Source organism: Lotus japonicus, chromosome 5 (genome assembly GCF_012489685.1).
Source record: "Lotus japonicus ecotype B-129 chromosome 5, LjGifu_v1.2".
Taxonomy (NCBI): domain Eukaryota; kingdom Viridiplantae; phylum Streptophyta; class Magnoliopsida; order Fabales; family Fabaceae; genus Lotus; species Lotus japonicus.
Genome location: NC_080045.1, coordinates 9716458 through 9733333, shown reverse-complemented (window position 1 = coordinate 9733333; position 16876 = coordinate 9716458). Strand labels below are relative to the sequence as shown.

At 37.8% G+C, this 16876-nt stretch overlaps 1 protein-coding gene across 4 annotated transcripts; it reads left to right on the top strand.

The window, feature by feature from the left end:
* Nucleotides 1-4106: 4106 nt before the first annotated feature.
* On the top strand, nucleotides 4107-16692 carry LOC130716892 (uncharacterized). Of its 4 annotated transcripts, none has more exons than XR_009012221.1 (14): nucleotides 4107-4336; nucleotides 5563-6218; nucleotides 6302-6390; nucleotides 6479-6577; nucleotides 8388-9036; nucleotides 9156-10157; nucleotides 10294-10405; nucleotides 12253-14060; nucleotides 14534-14628; nucleotides 14739-14918; nucleotides 15156-15269; nucleotides 15348-15530; nucleotides 15785-15860; nucleotides 16217-16321. XR_009012221.1 is itself a non-coding variant. In XM_057566926.1 (14 exons), exons 2-14 carry the CDS (start codon nucleotides 5849-5851, stop codon nucleotides 16349-16351), a joined length of 4881 nt encoding a protein of 1626 aa, XP_057422909.1. In that variant the 5' UTR covers nucleotides 4119-4336; nucleotides 5563-5848; the 3' UTR covers nucleotides 16352-16692. The 4 variants fall into 4 exon arrangements, 3 of the variants coding, with proteins under 3 accessions (XP_057422909.1, XP_057422910.1, XP_057422911.1); XM_057566926.1 differs by having other exon boundaries at nucleotides 4119-4336; nucleotides 15816-15860; nucleotides 16217-16692; XM_057566927.1 differs by lacking the exons at nucleotides 4107-4336; nucleotides 5563-6218 and having other exon boundaries at nucleotides 6486-6577; nucleotides 15816-15860; nucleotides 16217-16692.
* Nucleotides 16693-16876: the final 184 nt, after the last annotated feature.

The window sequence follows — 16876 nt, the reverse complement described above, 5'->3', positions numbered from 1 at the left end:
TTGTACAGTAGGTGGAACAGGTTCCTCACAGAGAATTAGGCCAATGGAAACAATAGAATATGAATCCTCAGGGTCCTCTTTCTCAAAGCATATTTCGGTGGATACGGTAGATAAAATTTGCGGCTTATGATATGCAAAATAAACACCATAGGAAAAACAACTGACTTATATTTCAACCAATTGGACCACGTAGTCATGAAGAGTTGAATTGTCTAATCTGCACAGATCAATTCCACTGCATAGTAGTTTGGATCGAACATCATAGGCTGCGCCTAGCGTGGGTCAGTTTCAAACTGACTCATGGTGGTTCAGTTACTATTTCTCACCTAAATTACAAAAATGCCCATTTAAATTATGAAATTTCTTTCTTCCTCTTTTGTCTCACAGTCCCTCCGGCGAGCCACCACCTTCGGCAGTGAGTCACCGCTTCATCACCTCCGTTGCACACCGTTTGTCATTGCGAGCTCCTTGCGCCACCATTATTTTTGTAACCAGATCTGATAATTTAGTGGAGAAGAACAGAAGATGAAATGGTGGTTTTTGACCTGTGAAGGGGGATTTGTTAATCCATTCTAAAACACACAGGGAAGAGACAAGATGTGTGGCTAAAACGAACGGTTACCAGACAGGAAAAGAGTACCGTGGTGGAGGACGGCAGATCGAGGGCGGGGGACCATGACCAAGGCGACGACGGCGAGACTCTGGCCCGGCGGCGTGAGGCTTTAAGCAGGGGCCCTTAGGGACTGGAACACGGTGGGGTTTGCGTTCATGGTGATGCGATTGAAGGCTGGAGCATGTGCGACTCCGGTGCGGCGAAACAGAGTGTCTGGACCTGGTACACGCGGCGGCGAGGGTCGATGGTCATGGTTGTGCCTCAGACGACGGTGATGGCCAATGGGTCTTGATGGTTGGAGAGATTTGGTGGCAGATCTGGAAGTTTATTGGTGGATCTGCAAGTTTTGGGGTGGATCTGCAAGTTTTTGTGGCAAAATCTGTTGTTGTAGTTTGGTTGGGGCTTTAATCAGAGGTTGAAGGAGGCTGAGGAGAGAATGAGCACGGTGTTGGGTCAGGCGAGCTGTGTAAGGTGGGAGGAGGAGGTGGTGGCGGTGGAGGAGCAATAGGCGGAGACCCGTTCGCCGGCGGTGCAATCGTTTTTTCAACAGAGCAGTTAGGAGAGTAGGAGGGATGGAGAAGATGATAAACAAGGGTGTTTTCGTCATTACATCATTTTCATGTTTTGAATCTGAATCATTAAATATTTTAATATTATATCTAACGGTCTAGATAAAACTGATCCACTGTGGGTCAGTTTCGAACTGACCCACGCTAGGCAAAACTAACATCATAGCATGGCATAGGTTGTCCATGTTCATCCAAGTAATCCAACATGTCCTTGTTCTTGAAAAAGTCTAAAGTCGTCTTCAACTTTTTACATCTAGGTATCATTTGTTGTAGAACTGATGATGAATTTTTTTTACAACAACCTCCTCATAGATTCCATATTGTGTAGCATACATATAAGAATGAAAGTTGAAGTGCTCAATAATTACCTCGTCCTTAAACAGAAATGACCACCTCCCAAAGGAGGCGGCAGTACAAAGCATGCTAGAGGGCTTGCAATGATTAATTAATAGTTTACTATACTCAACATATAAAGTGTGTGCATTAAGTTTCCAAACCTACTATCTCATGAGATGTGTGAATAATGTATTGGTGGGGGCTGAGTAAGGCACACTAATACATGCTATGAAATAAGCTCTCAAGGCAACATCGTAGTTAAACCTTATTTTCAACCTCAAAATCCCACTCCTCCATGATCAGAGAAAACCACCCACACATATCCTTATTACTTAAAAATGGTGTTTTTTAGGTTTTACAACTTTTAGGGTGACATGAATAGATGTCGGAGTGGTAACAATAACGTTCAAATGTAGGATTGAGAACTTTAGATTAAGAGAATCCAACATTAAAAAAAAGTAACATGTATAGGTTCTCATTTGGAATTTGACCGGCTTTCTAAGACCTAATGGAACATGTCACGAAACATGACCATACTAATCATTGCATGATGGATGGATTTAGTTGGGCATAGTCTCTAGTCTTTGGAGAGCTTGTACTGCTGGTGTCTATGCTTTTATTGGGCTTTGTCATGCATAGTGATGAATTTAGTTAGCAGCGGTGATTCCTGAACCACCAAAAGGTGTCTAGACACCGATTTTTGTGGCGGTTTAAGACCGCCACAAAGTTGCAACCTTAAAAAAAAGGCTTAATTCCACTTTGGGCCCCTGATGTTTCATAAATGTGTGATCTGCACCCCTCGTGTATAAAACGTGCGGTCAAAGTCCCTGACGTTTCTAAAACGTGCGATTAACGTCCTTCCGTTAGGTTCCGTCTGTTGACCAAACGGAATGCTGACGTGACACTTATTTAATTTCATAAAAAAATTATTTTTCTAATAAAAAATAATAAAATATTAAAACTTAATAATAAAAAAAAATCTCTCAGACTCTCACTCACTCAGTTCTCTCTCTCTCTCTCTCACACTCGACCCTCTCTCTCCCTCTTTCACGCTTCTTCTTCTTTCTTCTTCTTTCATCTTCCTCCTTCCTCCTTCCATGGCTTCCATGGCTTCCTCAACCTCACATCATCCTCACCTCACCCAACCTCACCCCACAACCCTAAATCTCTCAGACTCTCTCTCTCTCTCTCTCTCTCTCGATCCCGCTTTCTCCTCTAGATCTCGCTCTCTCGATCTAGCTCTCTCCTCTGCATCTCGCTCTCACTCTCGCTCTCTCTCTCTCTCTCTCTCGATCTCGCTCTCTCCTCTCGATCTCGCTCTCTCTCTCTCTCTCTCGATCCCGCTCTCTCCTCTGGTTGGTTGGGTGGCGGTTGCAGGTGGGTGGGGGTAGGTTTGTTGAGGTTGCAGGTTGGTTGGGTGTTGATTGGGGTGAGGTATGGGTTAAGGGTGGCGGTTGCAGGTGCGTGGGGGTGGGTTTGTTGAGGTTGTAGGTTGGTTGGGTGTTGATTGGGGTGAGGTATGGGTTAAGGGTGGCGGTTGCAGGTGCGTGGGGGTGGGTTTGTTGAGGTTGCAGGTTGGTTGGGTGTTGATTTGGGTGAGGTATGGGTTAAGGGTGGCGGTTGCAGGTGCGTGGGAGTGGGTTTGTTGAGGTTGCAGATTGATTGGGGTGAGGTTAGGGTGGTGATTGCAGGTGGGTGGGAGAGGGAGGAGGTTGCAGGTTGGTTGGGTGTTGATTGGGGATTTTATCTGGGTTTGAGTTTTTGTTTTGATTAGGGAAGTTGAAGAAGATGAGTTAGAGGTTGAAGATGAAGAGAAGCTTCTGGATAAATTTTTGCTTTGAAATAATTTTTATTTTTATGTTTTGAAATAATGTTGAAATAATTTTATTTGAAAAATGAATTTTTATTTAATTAAATAATGCCACGTCAGCATTTTCTGTTTGGTCAACTGAGGAACCAAACGGATTTGGACGGAAGGACGTTAATCGCACGTTTTAGAAACATCAGGGACCTTGACAGCACGTTTTATACACGGGGGGTGCAGATCGCACATTTATGAAACATCAGGGGCCCAAAGTGGAATTAAGCCTAAAAAAATGCATTCGTTGGCAGTTTTACAATGAAACCGCCACAAATATCGGTGTCCAGGGGTGTTTTTACTTTAGCGTAGTTTACTAATTTTTTTATTTAGTTAGGGATAGTATATGGTTTTTGTTTCATTCCAACGTTGTGTTATATTGAGGGACTATTGTTCATGTTGTTTGCATTTTGTTTGAACTTATTTATTGTTTTGATTACTTTCATTTTGGTGATGGCTATTCTTACTATTTCCACAAACTTCCTCTATTGTATTTGAGTTTAACGCTTTTAGAACATATCCCATAATAGTTTTTAGAGATGAACTCTTAAGACTATTCACGTGAGACCAACTTTATATTAATTGATTATTTGAATTAGAGATGCTCTTATACTAGTTGAATACTATAATTCTTAATTACCACACAGGACATTCACTTTCCCAAATTGACCAAACCAGCTGTCCTCAGTCAACGGCCAAGATCGCTACTCCCACACAGGCATTAGAAATCAACGGTCCAGAATCTCCCAGCATCAACTTTTGTGTCAGTATGCTGTCAGCCTTGTTGTCTCGTATTACCCCTCAGGTGCTGTCCCCTCACTCCTTTTCCCTCTTCTTCATCTCTTTCTTTCTCTCTGTTTCTCTGCAACTCTCTTTCTCCAATCTAGGGTTATCACTTTTCACTTTTCCTCCACTGTTCTGCAATCACTGTGCACATTGGACGAGCTTAACAAAAGTCAGGTAAACTCAGAGTGTTGCTCTTCCTTTGAATTTTCTTTGCTTCCATAGGTGTTGTGTGTTATGATTATGTGTTAATGTGATCTTGAAATTTAGCATTATTGTTCTGCTGCAATGTACAGTTAGTTGCATGTGAAGTTCCAGTGTTTTTTTCCCGCTATGTTTTATGATTTAGGGATAAGCTACTTAGTATATTCATGGGTAAATCATAACTGGTAAATAAGATAATACTTGGTTCTGAATTTTTAAACAGCTCATTTCTGTCCTATTTTTATGATAGTCTCATTTTATTCTTGACGAATTAAAGGGTAGCTATTTTAGAAAATGAAATGAAAATGGGGGCATTTTGAGATTATTGAGTATATTTTATTAAGAGTTTTTCACAAGTTTGTTCCATTGCAGTTTTAGTTTTTTATATTTAAAAACTGTTTTTGAAAGAGATGTTTTCTAAAATTTTTAAAAATTGTAATTTAAAAACAAAATAGAAATAGAAATCATCTCTGAGCTATTCTGATATTTTAATATTAAAAACTGAAAATCAGAACTGTTTTAAAAAACCGTCTTAGAAAATTGGTTGTGACAAACAAATTTTTAAAAACTGTAAACAAACAAGCTCTAAATCATATTTATGCTCTTTAGTTTATAAGATTAGATGAATAGAGGTAATCAAAGTGAATTATGTATTTTGTAAGAGTTACATAATGGAATTCTGCATTGCTCATGCTTACTGAAGTTTCCATTTATTTCTGAAATTCAAACGGCGGAATCCACTAACTTGGAAGCTTTGCACGCCATCTGGTAACTCTTATATATGGGAAGACAATCCTCACCTCTTAAGTTAGCTTTTGGGGTAGAGTTAGGCCTCCTGAATTCGATTGGTCCCATTATTGCTGCTCTACCCCTGTATTCTAAATGTTACTCGGCCTATGAATATCTTATATTTTTATGTGAGGCTTCTGCGTACTAGTAATTACCTGCTCAACGATATGCATATAGTAGCTTTGAGATTCTTTTTAGCATGATGGGATATACTTTCATAATATGAGTTTTCAGGATAATCTTTGTCTTCAGCAGCAGCAACTTTGCATGTATGATTTCTACATTTTTATAGCACTCACTGTCTTTTTTAGAATATGCGCTCCTGTTTCTCAGATGATCGGTGTTTTTTATTACCATTAGTATGCACTACTATTATAACTCCTTCCCTCCTTGTTTTTTTTTTTAAATAGATTGAGGTGAATGCACGTCGTTGTCCTTATACATGAGTTACTCATGGTTAAGATCAAAATTTGTTCGAGAGATGCAAGGCCCTGTTAACCCCAGTTGTTTGTATTCTACCAACCATGGATAAAGCCATGCTGATGTTGGAAATTCATTTCTGGCTCGCCTTTATGGTCGTCCTTCATTGTTACAGTGTGATTTCCAGGGGTCGTAGGATTGAAAGCTTTGCACGCCATCTGGTAATTTATTGCTGCTAGTGGGAATTCTGTTGTTGATTCTATAGAAAGTGGAAGAATGGCAAAATCTGGTGGGAGGCTGATAACAGAAAATTTAATTAATCATAACCTACAAGGCTGGACAGACACTTTTCCTGATAGTTCTTCCAAGGCAATGGTTGGCTTGAGAAGTGGTAGTAATTTTGTATTCCATAATATTCAGAGCAGTAATACTGCTGCCCAGCTCTCATTTCCTGGCGGTGAGAAAGCAAGGGAGTCCTTTTCTTCAAGTGGGCAGGGGCAATGCCATGTTACAAGCCCTATATCTAGTCTAAATGTTTGCTGCTCAAATGCTCAAACTGCTTCAAAAATTGCGGTAGAACAGAGCTCGTCTAAATATGCATCTCCTCTTACGAGTGGCTGTCCCCGGGTGTTCTGCATGGGAAAAAGTGAGCGCTAAAACTAGAAGTGTTTATTTTGAAGTTGTTTAAGGATGTGTTAAGAACTCACATTTCTATTGTCAATTTAAAAGGTGGCTATCTTCTTATCAGCAATACAGGACTTCTTGGCATTGTTTGCTCATGTCATTTTTGTCACATGTCCGTCCTCAAGTTCTGTGAGGTAAATTTGTCTTTGTAGCATGATGATTAGCTTCACACGACGTTGTGCACATTTCATACTTCGTGGTTCATCTGTTCTGATCTTGCAGCATTCAGGGATACATGGTGTCAACCCTGGGGATGCTGTCTGTATGGAAAGTGGTGAGACCATTGCACAATGGCAGAAACTATACTTCTTGAAGTTTGGGGTAAGATGTAGCAGTTATACAATTTATGCATACTGTAAATGTGTGGCTAAAGGCCTTGTGTAGTTGAAGCATGTGCACGCTCGATCTTTTGCTCACTGTTACATGGTGCTTTTTTCTTTCTTGCTTTCTTTCTTTAGTTCTTAAGTTTGCTAGTTGCTACCATTAATTACTGTTTCCTAATATAAGACAAAAGTTCGTATATTATGATATTAGATAACTATTTATATGTCCAGACCCCAGCATTTACTACAAGGACTTCTAAATTCTAATGTCTTAATATGCATTATTCGACTGTGGTTGCTTTACTTTCACTGGCCGGGCATTTCTTTTGCTTTCTTTAATTTTTTTTCAAAGGTTTGGTGCATGCTATGTGCGTTGTTGCTTAAAACTCTATTCACTTAGTTGCATTTTTTCTACCATGAAACCCTATGTTTCTTTTAAAATAACCTAATTGGAGGGAGCCTTAACATTTGTTTTACTTTTCAAACCCTTGGATGGCATGCTAAAATGATACTTTGAGATATTGCTATACTATTGATTTAGAACCAGACTATTGGTTTGACTAGAGAGAACCCTTGAACTGGCCACATGTTTGGTTTGGTTGTGGCCTGAAAATTGTACTCACTGAAAACTGTTTGCGACGGGGATGAATGAGCTGTTTAGGTTGAAATCAGTGAGCCAGATTGGTTCTACTGGCTCAGGTTGTCTCCTGGTGCAAAGATTATGGCGATGTATAAGCTGATGCATTATGGCATAAATGTAGCTCTACTTTGCCAAAGGCATCAGAAATATATGAGCTACATGTTCCCCAGGGATGCTAACTTACCAATTAATAACATGAAAAAAAGCATGTTCTTCATCACATACATTATCTTACCCTTGATTGATAGTTGATGAAATTAACATACTTCAGAAGTACAATATTTATATATAAGTTAACCAAACTAACTAAAGTAATAACAATGAAAAATAACAGCATAAAATCTAATCCGGACATAATTATTTCAACAAATTATATCATAATTGAATCATCTCAACAAACTGAAACATTAAACACACATGTTAGCAAAACTGTTATATCCTGCATTCAAAACTTACTAATGGGTAAATGAACATGAATCTCATAAAGAAAAAAATCAAAGCGCATCAATTTAATGAGAAAATGTTCTGAACATAAATTAGTAAAATGACATTTTATAAAGTTTAAATTTAGATTATATATATATATATAAATTTTCACTTACAACATTGGTTTCAATTGATAAAAAGTATGACTTACACCCACAAGTGTTTACTTAGTTACTGATAACTTTTTATATATATTAACAAAATGAACTTTAAAACTCCTGTTTCACACATTTGGACCATTCATACCATGAAACCATGCACTGCTCTCTCTATTCTGATTTGATCAGTCCTTTTCTCATAACATCGATGTGGTTAGGGCAGGTTTATAGTTGCATTTGGTGAATAGCAACTACCAAGCAATGTTAAAAACTAGACTTTAGAGTTCAGACACCCTAAATATACTCAACTGCTTATTTAGTAAATCTGTTCCTATTCGTTCATTTAGGTTATCCTAGTGCATTTTCTCTAAGACGGTGACATTTATTTATAATTTCTGTAGCTAGCTTATTACCATAGAATCATTTATTCAACTTCATGTATGTGCAAATCATGATAAACTTTGATATTCCTTTTACATGTTGCTTCTTCATTCTTGGCATTGAGAGTTGAATTTCTTATTTGCATGTGTTTGAACTTTGAAGCAACGAGAACACTGGGTGGTGATACTTTTATGATGCTTTAGATTAGGTCTCAGGGGAATGAGAATGAATGGGACTGGCCAGAAGTACTATCAACAACAGGCTGTCTGATGAAGTCCAATGCATCTGCATCTGATATGTGCAAGAGCGATTTTCCTCAAATTCTATGTTCTTCTGCAATCACATTAAGGTCTGGAAGGTCTTCTGACTATGTTATGTTTCCAAGGAGTGCTGATACATACCACAATTTATATAATGGCGCATTGTCCAGAAAACAAATAACAACAATCCAGGATGGTTCCAACACTCCGCACAAAGGTTTTACCGGTATTTCACAAAACAACTTTCATGAACGAGTGAAACCTAAGGCTACCTATATGACTGCAACAAACATCGGTGGTGCGCACATAGATGTTGAAAGTCAGCATATCCCTCATTTCCTTCATTCTCCAAAAAGGCATGGAAACTTATCAATTGATCACTCCCCCTCACAAACTCCAACAAGCCTTCTAAGAGACCATGCATGCATCAAAATGAATAATGCAAAGGAAGGTCTAGTAGGAGCAGATGCAGCTTCCTCTAATTTTGAGCTTAGGCTTGGTCAACCACCTCAGACAGTAAATACAGTTCCATCACTGTTTAATGCCCTAGCCAGTCCTTCAAAATTGCAACCTCAGGAGCACATGATTAATAGTGCGTTGAGTGTTTTCTCTTACCTCATTGTTACAGTGTTATTAATTGTTTGTTCAGCGTGTCCTTATTTCATTTGTCATTTTCAAGTAAAACTCTAAACTGTGGATTTTGTGCATCAGGTGCAGACCTCAGCAGGGAGGAGAAATTCCAGAATAATATTGCCTATGCTGCTAGCTCATTGAAAATGGTTGAAGAACAACCTCAGTTTAGAGCTACGAACTATTTGTCTGGTGTTAATAATGCTTCAGCTACTGCTAGAGCTAGATCACAAAATGTAAATGTGGCTAAGAGTTTATTGTTTTCACCATTTCCACAATTTAATCATCAGCCGAACGGAAAGACAAAAACAAGCGAAATTTTAGTGAATGATAGTGGGCCTATCATGCACAGGAAAGGGCATTCTGAATGTTGTAACATGCAGCTTAGTCCTACTAATGTTCTCTGTAATAGTAATGGTCGTGCAGAAAGGGAATCAAATAATTCTGCACAAGTATCTAATAACTATTTGGCCAATGATAAGGGTGTGAGCTTTGCTAAAGACTGTTGTGCCAAAATAAATTCAGAATTTGGAATCAGTCAGTTCATGGATCTTGACTCCATCACAAGAGCTGTTAGTGGTAGTGATAGTTATATTTCATCTGTTAATGTAAGGATCAATGAATCAAGCCTGTCACCAAATACTTCTGCCAATACAAATTTTTTCCAAGGTTCAAAAAATAAATCTTCTTTTGGACAAGACAATCACGAGACTTCAGGGACAGCCATTGCATTTGAGGGAATTTTGAATGGGCTTCCCAACCATTTTTCAAGCTCTACGGCAAATCAGACACCTACTTTTCTGCAAAAACAGGATATTAATATGAATACTTGTTTGCTTGATGAAAATATGAGGTTGCTTGCGAAGACACAGATACTGGAATTATCACAGCAGCAACATGCATTGTCTTTTCATCATATGAATCAAAAGCAAGGGAGATCCAGCAATATTTCAAAAGCTCAGCACTATATCTATGAGACCTCAACATCTGAACAGGGTACTTCTGGTGTGTCATTGACATTGCCCCAAAATAGAGGGTTTTGTGGAAATGATGATGGTTTTAACAAACAGGCTTCCCTCGTAGGCAAGCAGAATGCATTTTTCTTTTGCCCCCACTTTTAACTGTTTTGAGTCTGGTTTTACTTGGATTGAATTTTTTTTATTTTTTTGAATATTTTTTTTATAGAATGCACATTTAGTGGTGGTTATCTTTCTTACAGGACTGAACAAATATTGTCTCTCTGCATTGGGACCAATTCCTTTACATTCTGTACAAAAGGAATCACAATGTAAATGTTCCTGTGATCTTCGCCATGATGAGCCATCGTTAAGGTGAGGTGCTATCATGTTGTCATGGTGATACTTTGTGTCGACTTTAATGGAAAGTAGTTTAAATCTGGCTTTGATTTTACATCTGGCAGTCTGTTCAGCGACAGCTTATTTTATGATTTATTTAGTAGTAGTATATATATTTTTTAATTCTTTAATTAAATATAAGGCAAGGCTCATTGTTGTTTATTAGGCTCTAGTAGGGCATGGAGGAAGATATGGAAGCTCGAATGTGTTTGGTTGACAAGAATGAAACATGTTCCTCTTCTAAACCAATGGTTTCATCAAAATTAAACCTTTTCTGAGCTGGCAGATAATTTTAAACCTATTGATTAAATTGCGTTAGAATTTGTGGGTGAGGGTAATGAATTCACTGACCTTGGCAGAAGGGAAAAAAATAAAGGAGTATAGGATGTTTTGAATTTTCTATGGAAAAACTACCAGCAGTTGGCTTGATCTAGATATTATTATTGAAGAGGTGACGCTTAATTGTGGCTGCTAAATAAAACCGAGAGACCTTGTTTACTTGGTTTCATTTGATGCATATACAAATATGATAATATACATATTTTATCATGGACTGACTTAGTCGAAACTTGAAACAAGTATGGCTTTTGTTATTTATTGAATCGTGTGCTCAAGGGGCATGTTACACTCATGTGAATATCATTGATGATTTTTAATTCATTTGTTCTCTATCCATTATCCAGTCAAGGATTTTGTCTTTAGTACATTTTGGTCCTTTTTATCTTAATTGCAATTGTGCCTTTTTATTGTATCATGGTAGTTAATTGTGTCCTGCAGTGGTATAATGTTTATTGTATCATGTTTCCTAGCAACCTCAAGGTAGCAGCTTAACTCTGTTGGGTCTGGTCCTAGACTCTGTTCATAGTGCATACTTGCAGGTCTAGCTTTCTTTTGCTGCATCGGGTTCCCTAATTCCATGTTTTGTTTCTTATTGCTGCGAGACACATTTTCTTCAGTCCTCTATTCTGTGTCTTGATTTTGATTGTTAATTCCTGCCCCTATTTGGTGGGTCCATGCCATTATCTCGGTCATGGCGCCCAAAGGAGCACCTCAGCCTCAATCTCTTCTTCGTCTTGCTATTGACTTGTTAGTCATGTCTTAGATTTGTTGTGCTTGTGTGCTTAGAGTATCACCTTTGATTATTAATGGTGATATATCTTTAGGTGTTTTTTTGTTTTTAAGCATTTATGTATGGGTAATATGAATTACATAATTTTTGTTCGTTGTGTTCATTATAGCTGTCATCCTGCTATCTGCTACACACTTATTCGATGTTGGCTGCCCTCAGCTGTAATTTAGGATTGACAACTGCACCAATTAATTGGTACACTGTTGGAAAACTGGGACAGATTCTTTTTCTTCTAATTTTTTGATGAGTAATTTTCACCTTACAGGCTTATATGAATTGATTTCAGATATCTTTGGGGAGAAAGTAGACTTTAGAAGTTTGTCCTATGAAGTAGACGTGGAAAAACATGTTTCCACACATAGGTAAAATAATCCATTGACCCATACCATGAGTAATGGAGAAAGGAGCTTGAACATTTCTTTCTGCTACAGAGAATAATATATTAAGAAATTGGGTATTGCAGTTTTCTGTATTCTGGGATAAACACCTAAAAGTGGTAACTGTTCATAAAAATTAGTATTAGTTATTTGGGTTTCTGTCTTTGAATTGGCCATTGGGCTTTTGTTTTCTCTATTCTTTATTCTTGTCTGATAAAAAACCTTGATTCCGTTTATCTGCATACTTTTCTGTCCATTTGGAGCCACATCTTTAACCATATTTTTCTAATTTTCCCTTCCCCATTTTGATGTCTCAGCCTTGGAATAAGCAAAGACAATATCAGATCATGTTCATGTGAAAAATGCTCTGAGCAACCATCAGATACACATTTGGTAGACAAATGCACTTGTGCTGCTCGGGTGAACTTTTCTGGAAGAAAATTTTACTTGGGAATTGAGCCCTCTCATTATATCTTAAAACAGCAATTTGAAATTGCCAGTGGTGAAACTTCCTTAAAGAGAGCTTCCAAATGTAAAAGAGATCAGAATGCTTCCAAGGGTGAAAATATCCACTTTGAGCAAGATGGGAAGTTAAATGGCCAATGCTCAATCAAAATTGGCACTCAGACACCTCAATGGAGAGATGTGCCAAGTAAGGTCAGGAAAGCAGCTTGTGGTGCATTGTCTTCAGACCAGAGAGATACTGTTTTGGATTCCAAAGGAAAAGACAGTATTCAACATGGAAACTTCTGTGCCAATCGCTTCAAAAGAAATATTCATAAGGTAGACTGGTTGAAAGAGCAAGAAAATTTTAATGCTTCTTCAGGATATTCTGCTCATGTGGTATCTCAGGCATCTGCAGAGGCCAGCAAGGTTGATTCTTGTACTGTTGATGTGGTAGACACTGGTTGTGGCGACAACCTTATAGTTGACGAGGGATCAGGAATTGATAAAGGCTGGTCATCTGATGTGGCTGAAAATGAAATAAGTTCTGAGCTTCTAAGCTTAACGAGTGGAGGTTACTTGAGAAATGGTTATCTGAGAGGCTCAAATGATCAAACTTGTCACAGCCCCCTTGATGAGCATAAAGTATCAGATTCTTTGATGTGGAAAAAAGACCGGGATCAAAATCACATTGTTCTTTCTGCTAATTGTCAAGCCAATCAATCTGAGAATGTCAAGAAAGGCTTAAAAGGTAAAAAGCGAAAGAGAAATGAGAAGACGATGTTAGACGCTTCACTGCCTTCGGGAATCTCTTCCTTATTGGATAATAACGAGGATGGTGAAAGTACTGTACTTTTTAAGACCCATTCAAGTTTGTCCAAAGTAACACAAATGTACTTTTCATGTAGCCACCAAAGATCATCTAACAAGACTTCTATTTCTCAGCCTAGTACCAAACAAAGACATGCTGCATTTTCATCCAAATTCCTTTCTTGTAATAATCATCCAAGCAAAAACCTCAGTGACAAAGATAGCCATGACTCAGAATCAAATATCGATGCTAGGTTTCAAACATTGCCTGAAGTTTCTGGAATAAATAAATTGAAAAAGGGTTTCACTTCTGATTGTTTTGGGAACTCTCAAATGCCAGATCTATCCTATACAGAACATGGAAATGCTAAGCTGAGGTCATTCAATAGCAGGAAAGCAAATGCTCATAGAACAACAAGGCCAGTTGTATGTGGAAAGTATGGTGAGATATCTAGTGGACACTCGGCTATAGAAGAATCAAAACCAGCTAAAATTGTTCCTCTCAGCAAGGTTCTTAACACTTCAAAAAGATGTATGGTCCCTACAAATGGCAAATCTAGACTAACTTCAAAAAAGAACCGGAAGAGATGGAAGTTCGGTACCAGTAGCGGGCATTACTGTGGGCAACCTGGTTTAAAAACTGAGGAAGATGATGAAACCCATAACACAACGATCTGCAATGAATCAAACATTGATATGTCAATGGAAGATTTGGTGAGGGGCAGCAAGCCATATGTTATGTATAAAGGGATGAAAGATGATACCAAAACTACGGAGTGTGATAAGATTGTAAATAGAGCTGATGCTCAATTGAAGGTAAAGAAAAAGGAAATTCGGAAACAGCGAAGCATTAATGAACTCACTGCTAAAGGTAAATCTGAGTGAAGTTACATGATGACTTTTTCCCCCAAAATAACATATTGTATTGAGTAAATTATTTATAAAGAACAAAGAAATAATTTTGAACAGATTATGAAGATACACATATTTGGAATACTATAGTTATTAGTTTGATGTGCATTCCTTGAATAATATGCTTGCTTACATGTTTGGAGTTCCAAATCCAAATCCAATGAAGGTATTCTACAAGGTGATTTTATCAAGTTGGCTCACATGCTTTGATTTGATTGTCTGTCGTTAGTCTACTCGACCTTGTTGTGTTTGTGACTTCATCTGGAATCTAATAGTGATGACATGTCAGTGATGCTTTATTATACCAGTAGATATGGTATTGTTGCAAGTTTGTAAAGATTATCATGAACATGCATTTCCTCTTCATTATTTGAAATATTATTCAATGCTTTACTTGCTCATTCTTTAAATATTCCTTTTGTTTATGTGTAGAGAATTATTTCCCTGAGAAACGCCCACTCACGTATGATCCTATTGATGAGATGGACAGTCGACAAGAAAGGGAATTTTCCTGTGCCAGGACAGACGTAATTTCTTCACTTAATGACATTCTCGGCCTGGAGGGTCTTGTGACTGTTCTTTTAGTTTTTCCAATTATTGAATTATGATGATATTAATTTCTTCTGGGTTACTGTAGGGTTACAAGGGCCGTAGATTGGATGGTTTGCAGAATAATCATTACAGTGCCTTAAAAGCCAAGGGGGCATGCCTTGTTCCTGAGGAGCAGTTAAATGCTTGGATTCACATTAATGGGCAGAAATTGTATTCACAGGGACTCCCAAAATTTCCAGATTCAGATATTGAGCATGATTGTAGGGTATGTTTAAGTTGTTTATGTAGTCCCCAACTTTTAATGGTTTTTAGATTTATCTCCTCTATCTAAAACAGCATATCCATATATTGAACTTCTTACTTCAACTGATAACTGAACTATAAGACTATAGGCCTTTCGGCACAAATAATTTTTAAATGGAAAGTTCTATTCATATACATAGTTGGTATTCTAATTTTTTCAGCCTATTGTCCTGAGTATTGAATGTCCTACTATTTGCAGAAGGAATATGCCCGGTACAAGCAAGCAAAGTGCTGGAAACACCTTGTTGTATACAAATCTGGGATACATGCTCTTGGTCTCTACACTTCTCGATTCATTTCTCGAGGTGAAATGGTAAGATGCCATCCTTAAAATATTTAAATGCCCCTTCACTGTGATTGCAAATGTGATGTGTTTCTCGTGCATGTATAGGTTGTCGAGTATGTTGGTGAAATTGTGGGGCTACGTGTGGCTGATAAAAGAGAAAGTGAATATCATTCAGGAAGGAAACTGCAGTACAAGAGTGTCTGCTACTTCTTTAAGATAGACAAAGAACATATTATAGATGCCACAAGGAAAGGGGGGGTGGCTCGATTTGTTAACCACTCATGCCTGGTATCACTTTAAAGTTCTACTTTTGAGTTTATTTATTGTTGTTTCATGTTTAATTTGTCATTCTTTAATGCCTTTGTCTATGTGCATGGTTTTTTTGTTTATAAGACTTATGGCTTATTACGAAGTAGTATGTGTAGTTATCAGACTACGTTCAGAAAACAACTAAACAATTAGTACCGATGACACCATTAGAAGTCTGAATGAATGTGATGTGTTTTACAATAGCTGCTGTTTCTATCTGTACTCCATTTCAGGCTTCTAACTAATCTTCATTTGCATGGCCAGCCAAATTGTATTGCAAAAGTGATTACTATAAGGCATGAGAAGAAGGTATATATTGAACTTATTTTTGTCTCTTATGATTATACTTATTGAATTAATTGAACTTTTGTATTGATTATTAGAAAAAGTAACACCAATTTATTGCCATGACAAATGTGCTCTACAAGTTGGATATATAGAATCAATATGTGGATTAACTGTTTTTCAGCTGCATTGACATTTTTTATGTATCTTTAGCTATATCCACTCCGTTCCACCACCATTTTTTATGTTATGAATGCCATTGTAACGCATAATGAAATATTAGAGCAATCCCTGGGATGAAATTAATTATCAGCATATCTCAATTCAGCTTTGATTTTCTTTTCTGAATGCACACTTCTAAGTGGCTTTTGGCTTTGAAGGTTGTCTTCTTTGCAGAGAGGGACATATTTCCTGGTGAAGAGATTACGTACGACTACCACTTTAACAATGAAGATGAAGGAAAGAAGATTCCATGTTATTGCAATTCAAAAAATTGCAGGCGCTATATGAACTGAATGTCGCATATGTGAATAGCATGATACCTTACCTGTTTGACCCCCATAGGCATATTAACTTGTGGGGCACTTTGTAGTGCTTATTACACTCATAAGTATTTCTTTGCCTATCAATCTGGGAAGGGGGAATTCAAGGTACCGCGTTGTGAACAGGTATCATGTGAAGTTAATGGATAGTCATTGTAAATATAACCAGCAATCTAGCATGAATTGGAGACATGATCGATGGGCTACACTTTGCGTTCATGTTCTTGTAAACTTACATCTGTTTTCATTGTGTATGTTGTGAAAATTCTATATTTTAGTTCTTAATGGTAACTTACCTGAGAATTGACGATAAACATTGTCACACCCAGATATGGCATTAAATCATTGGCCATCATTCAACCAATTTCCATTCATTTTTTACAAACCTCTTTGTCTCCCCTGCTGCTTATACAATCCCAACAACCATCATCATTCTTGCTATGCGTGTACAAGCCGTTGCTTGTTCCCCATATATCTTTTTTAGTATATTAACTATTT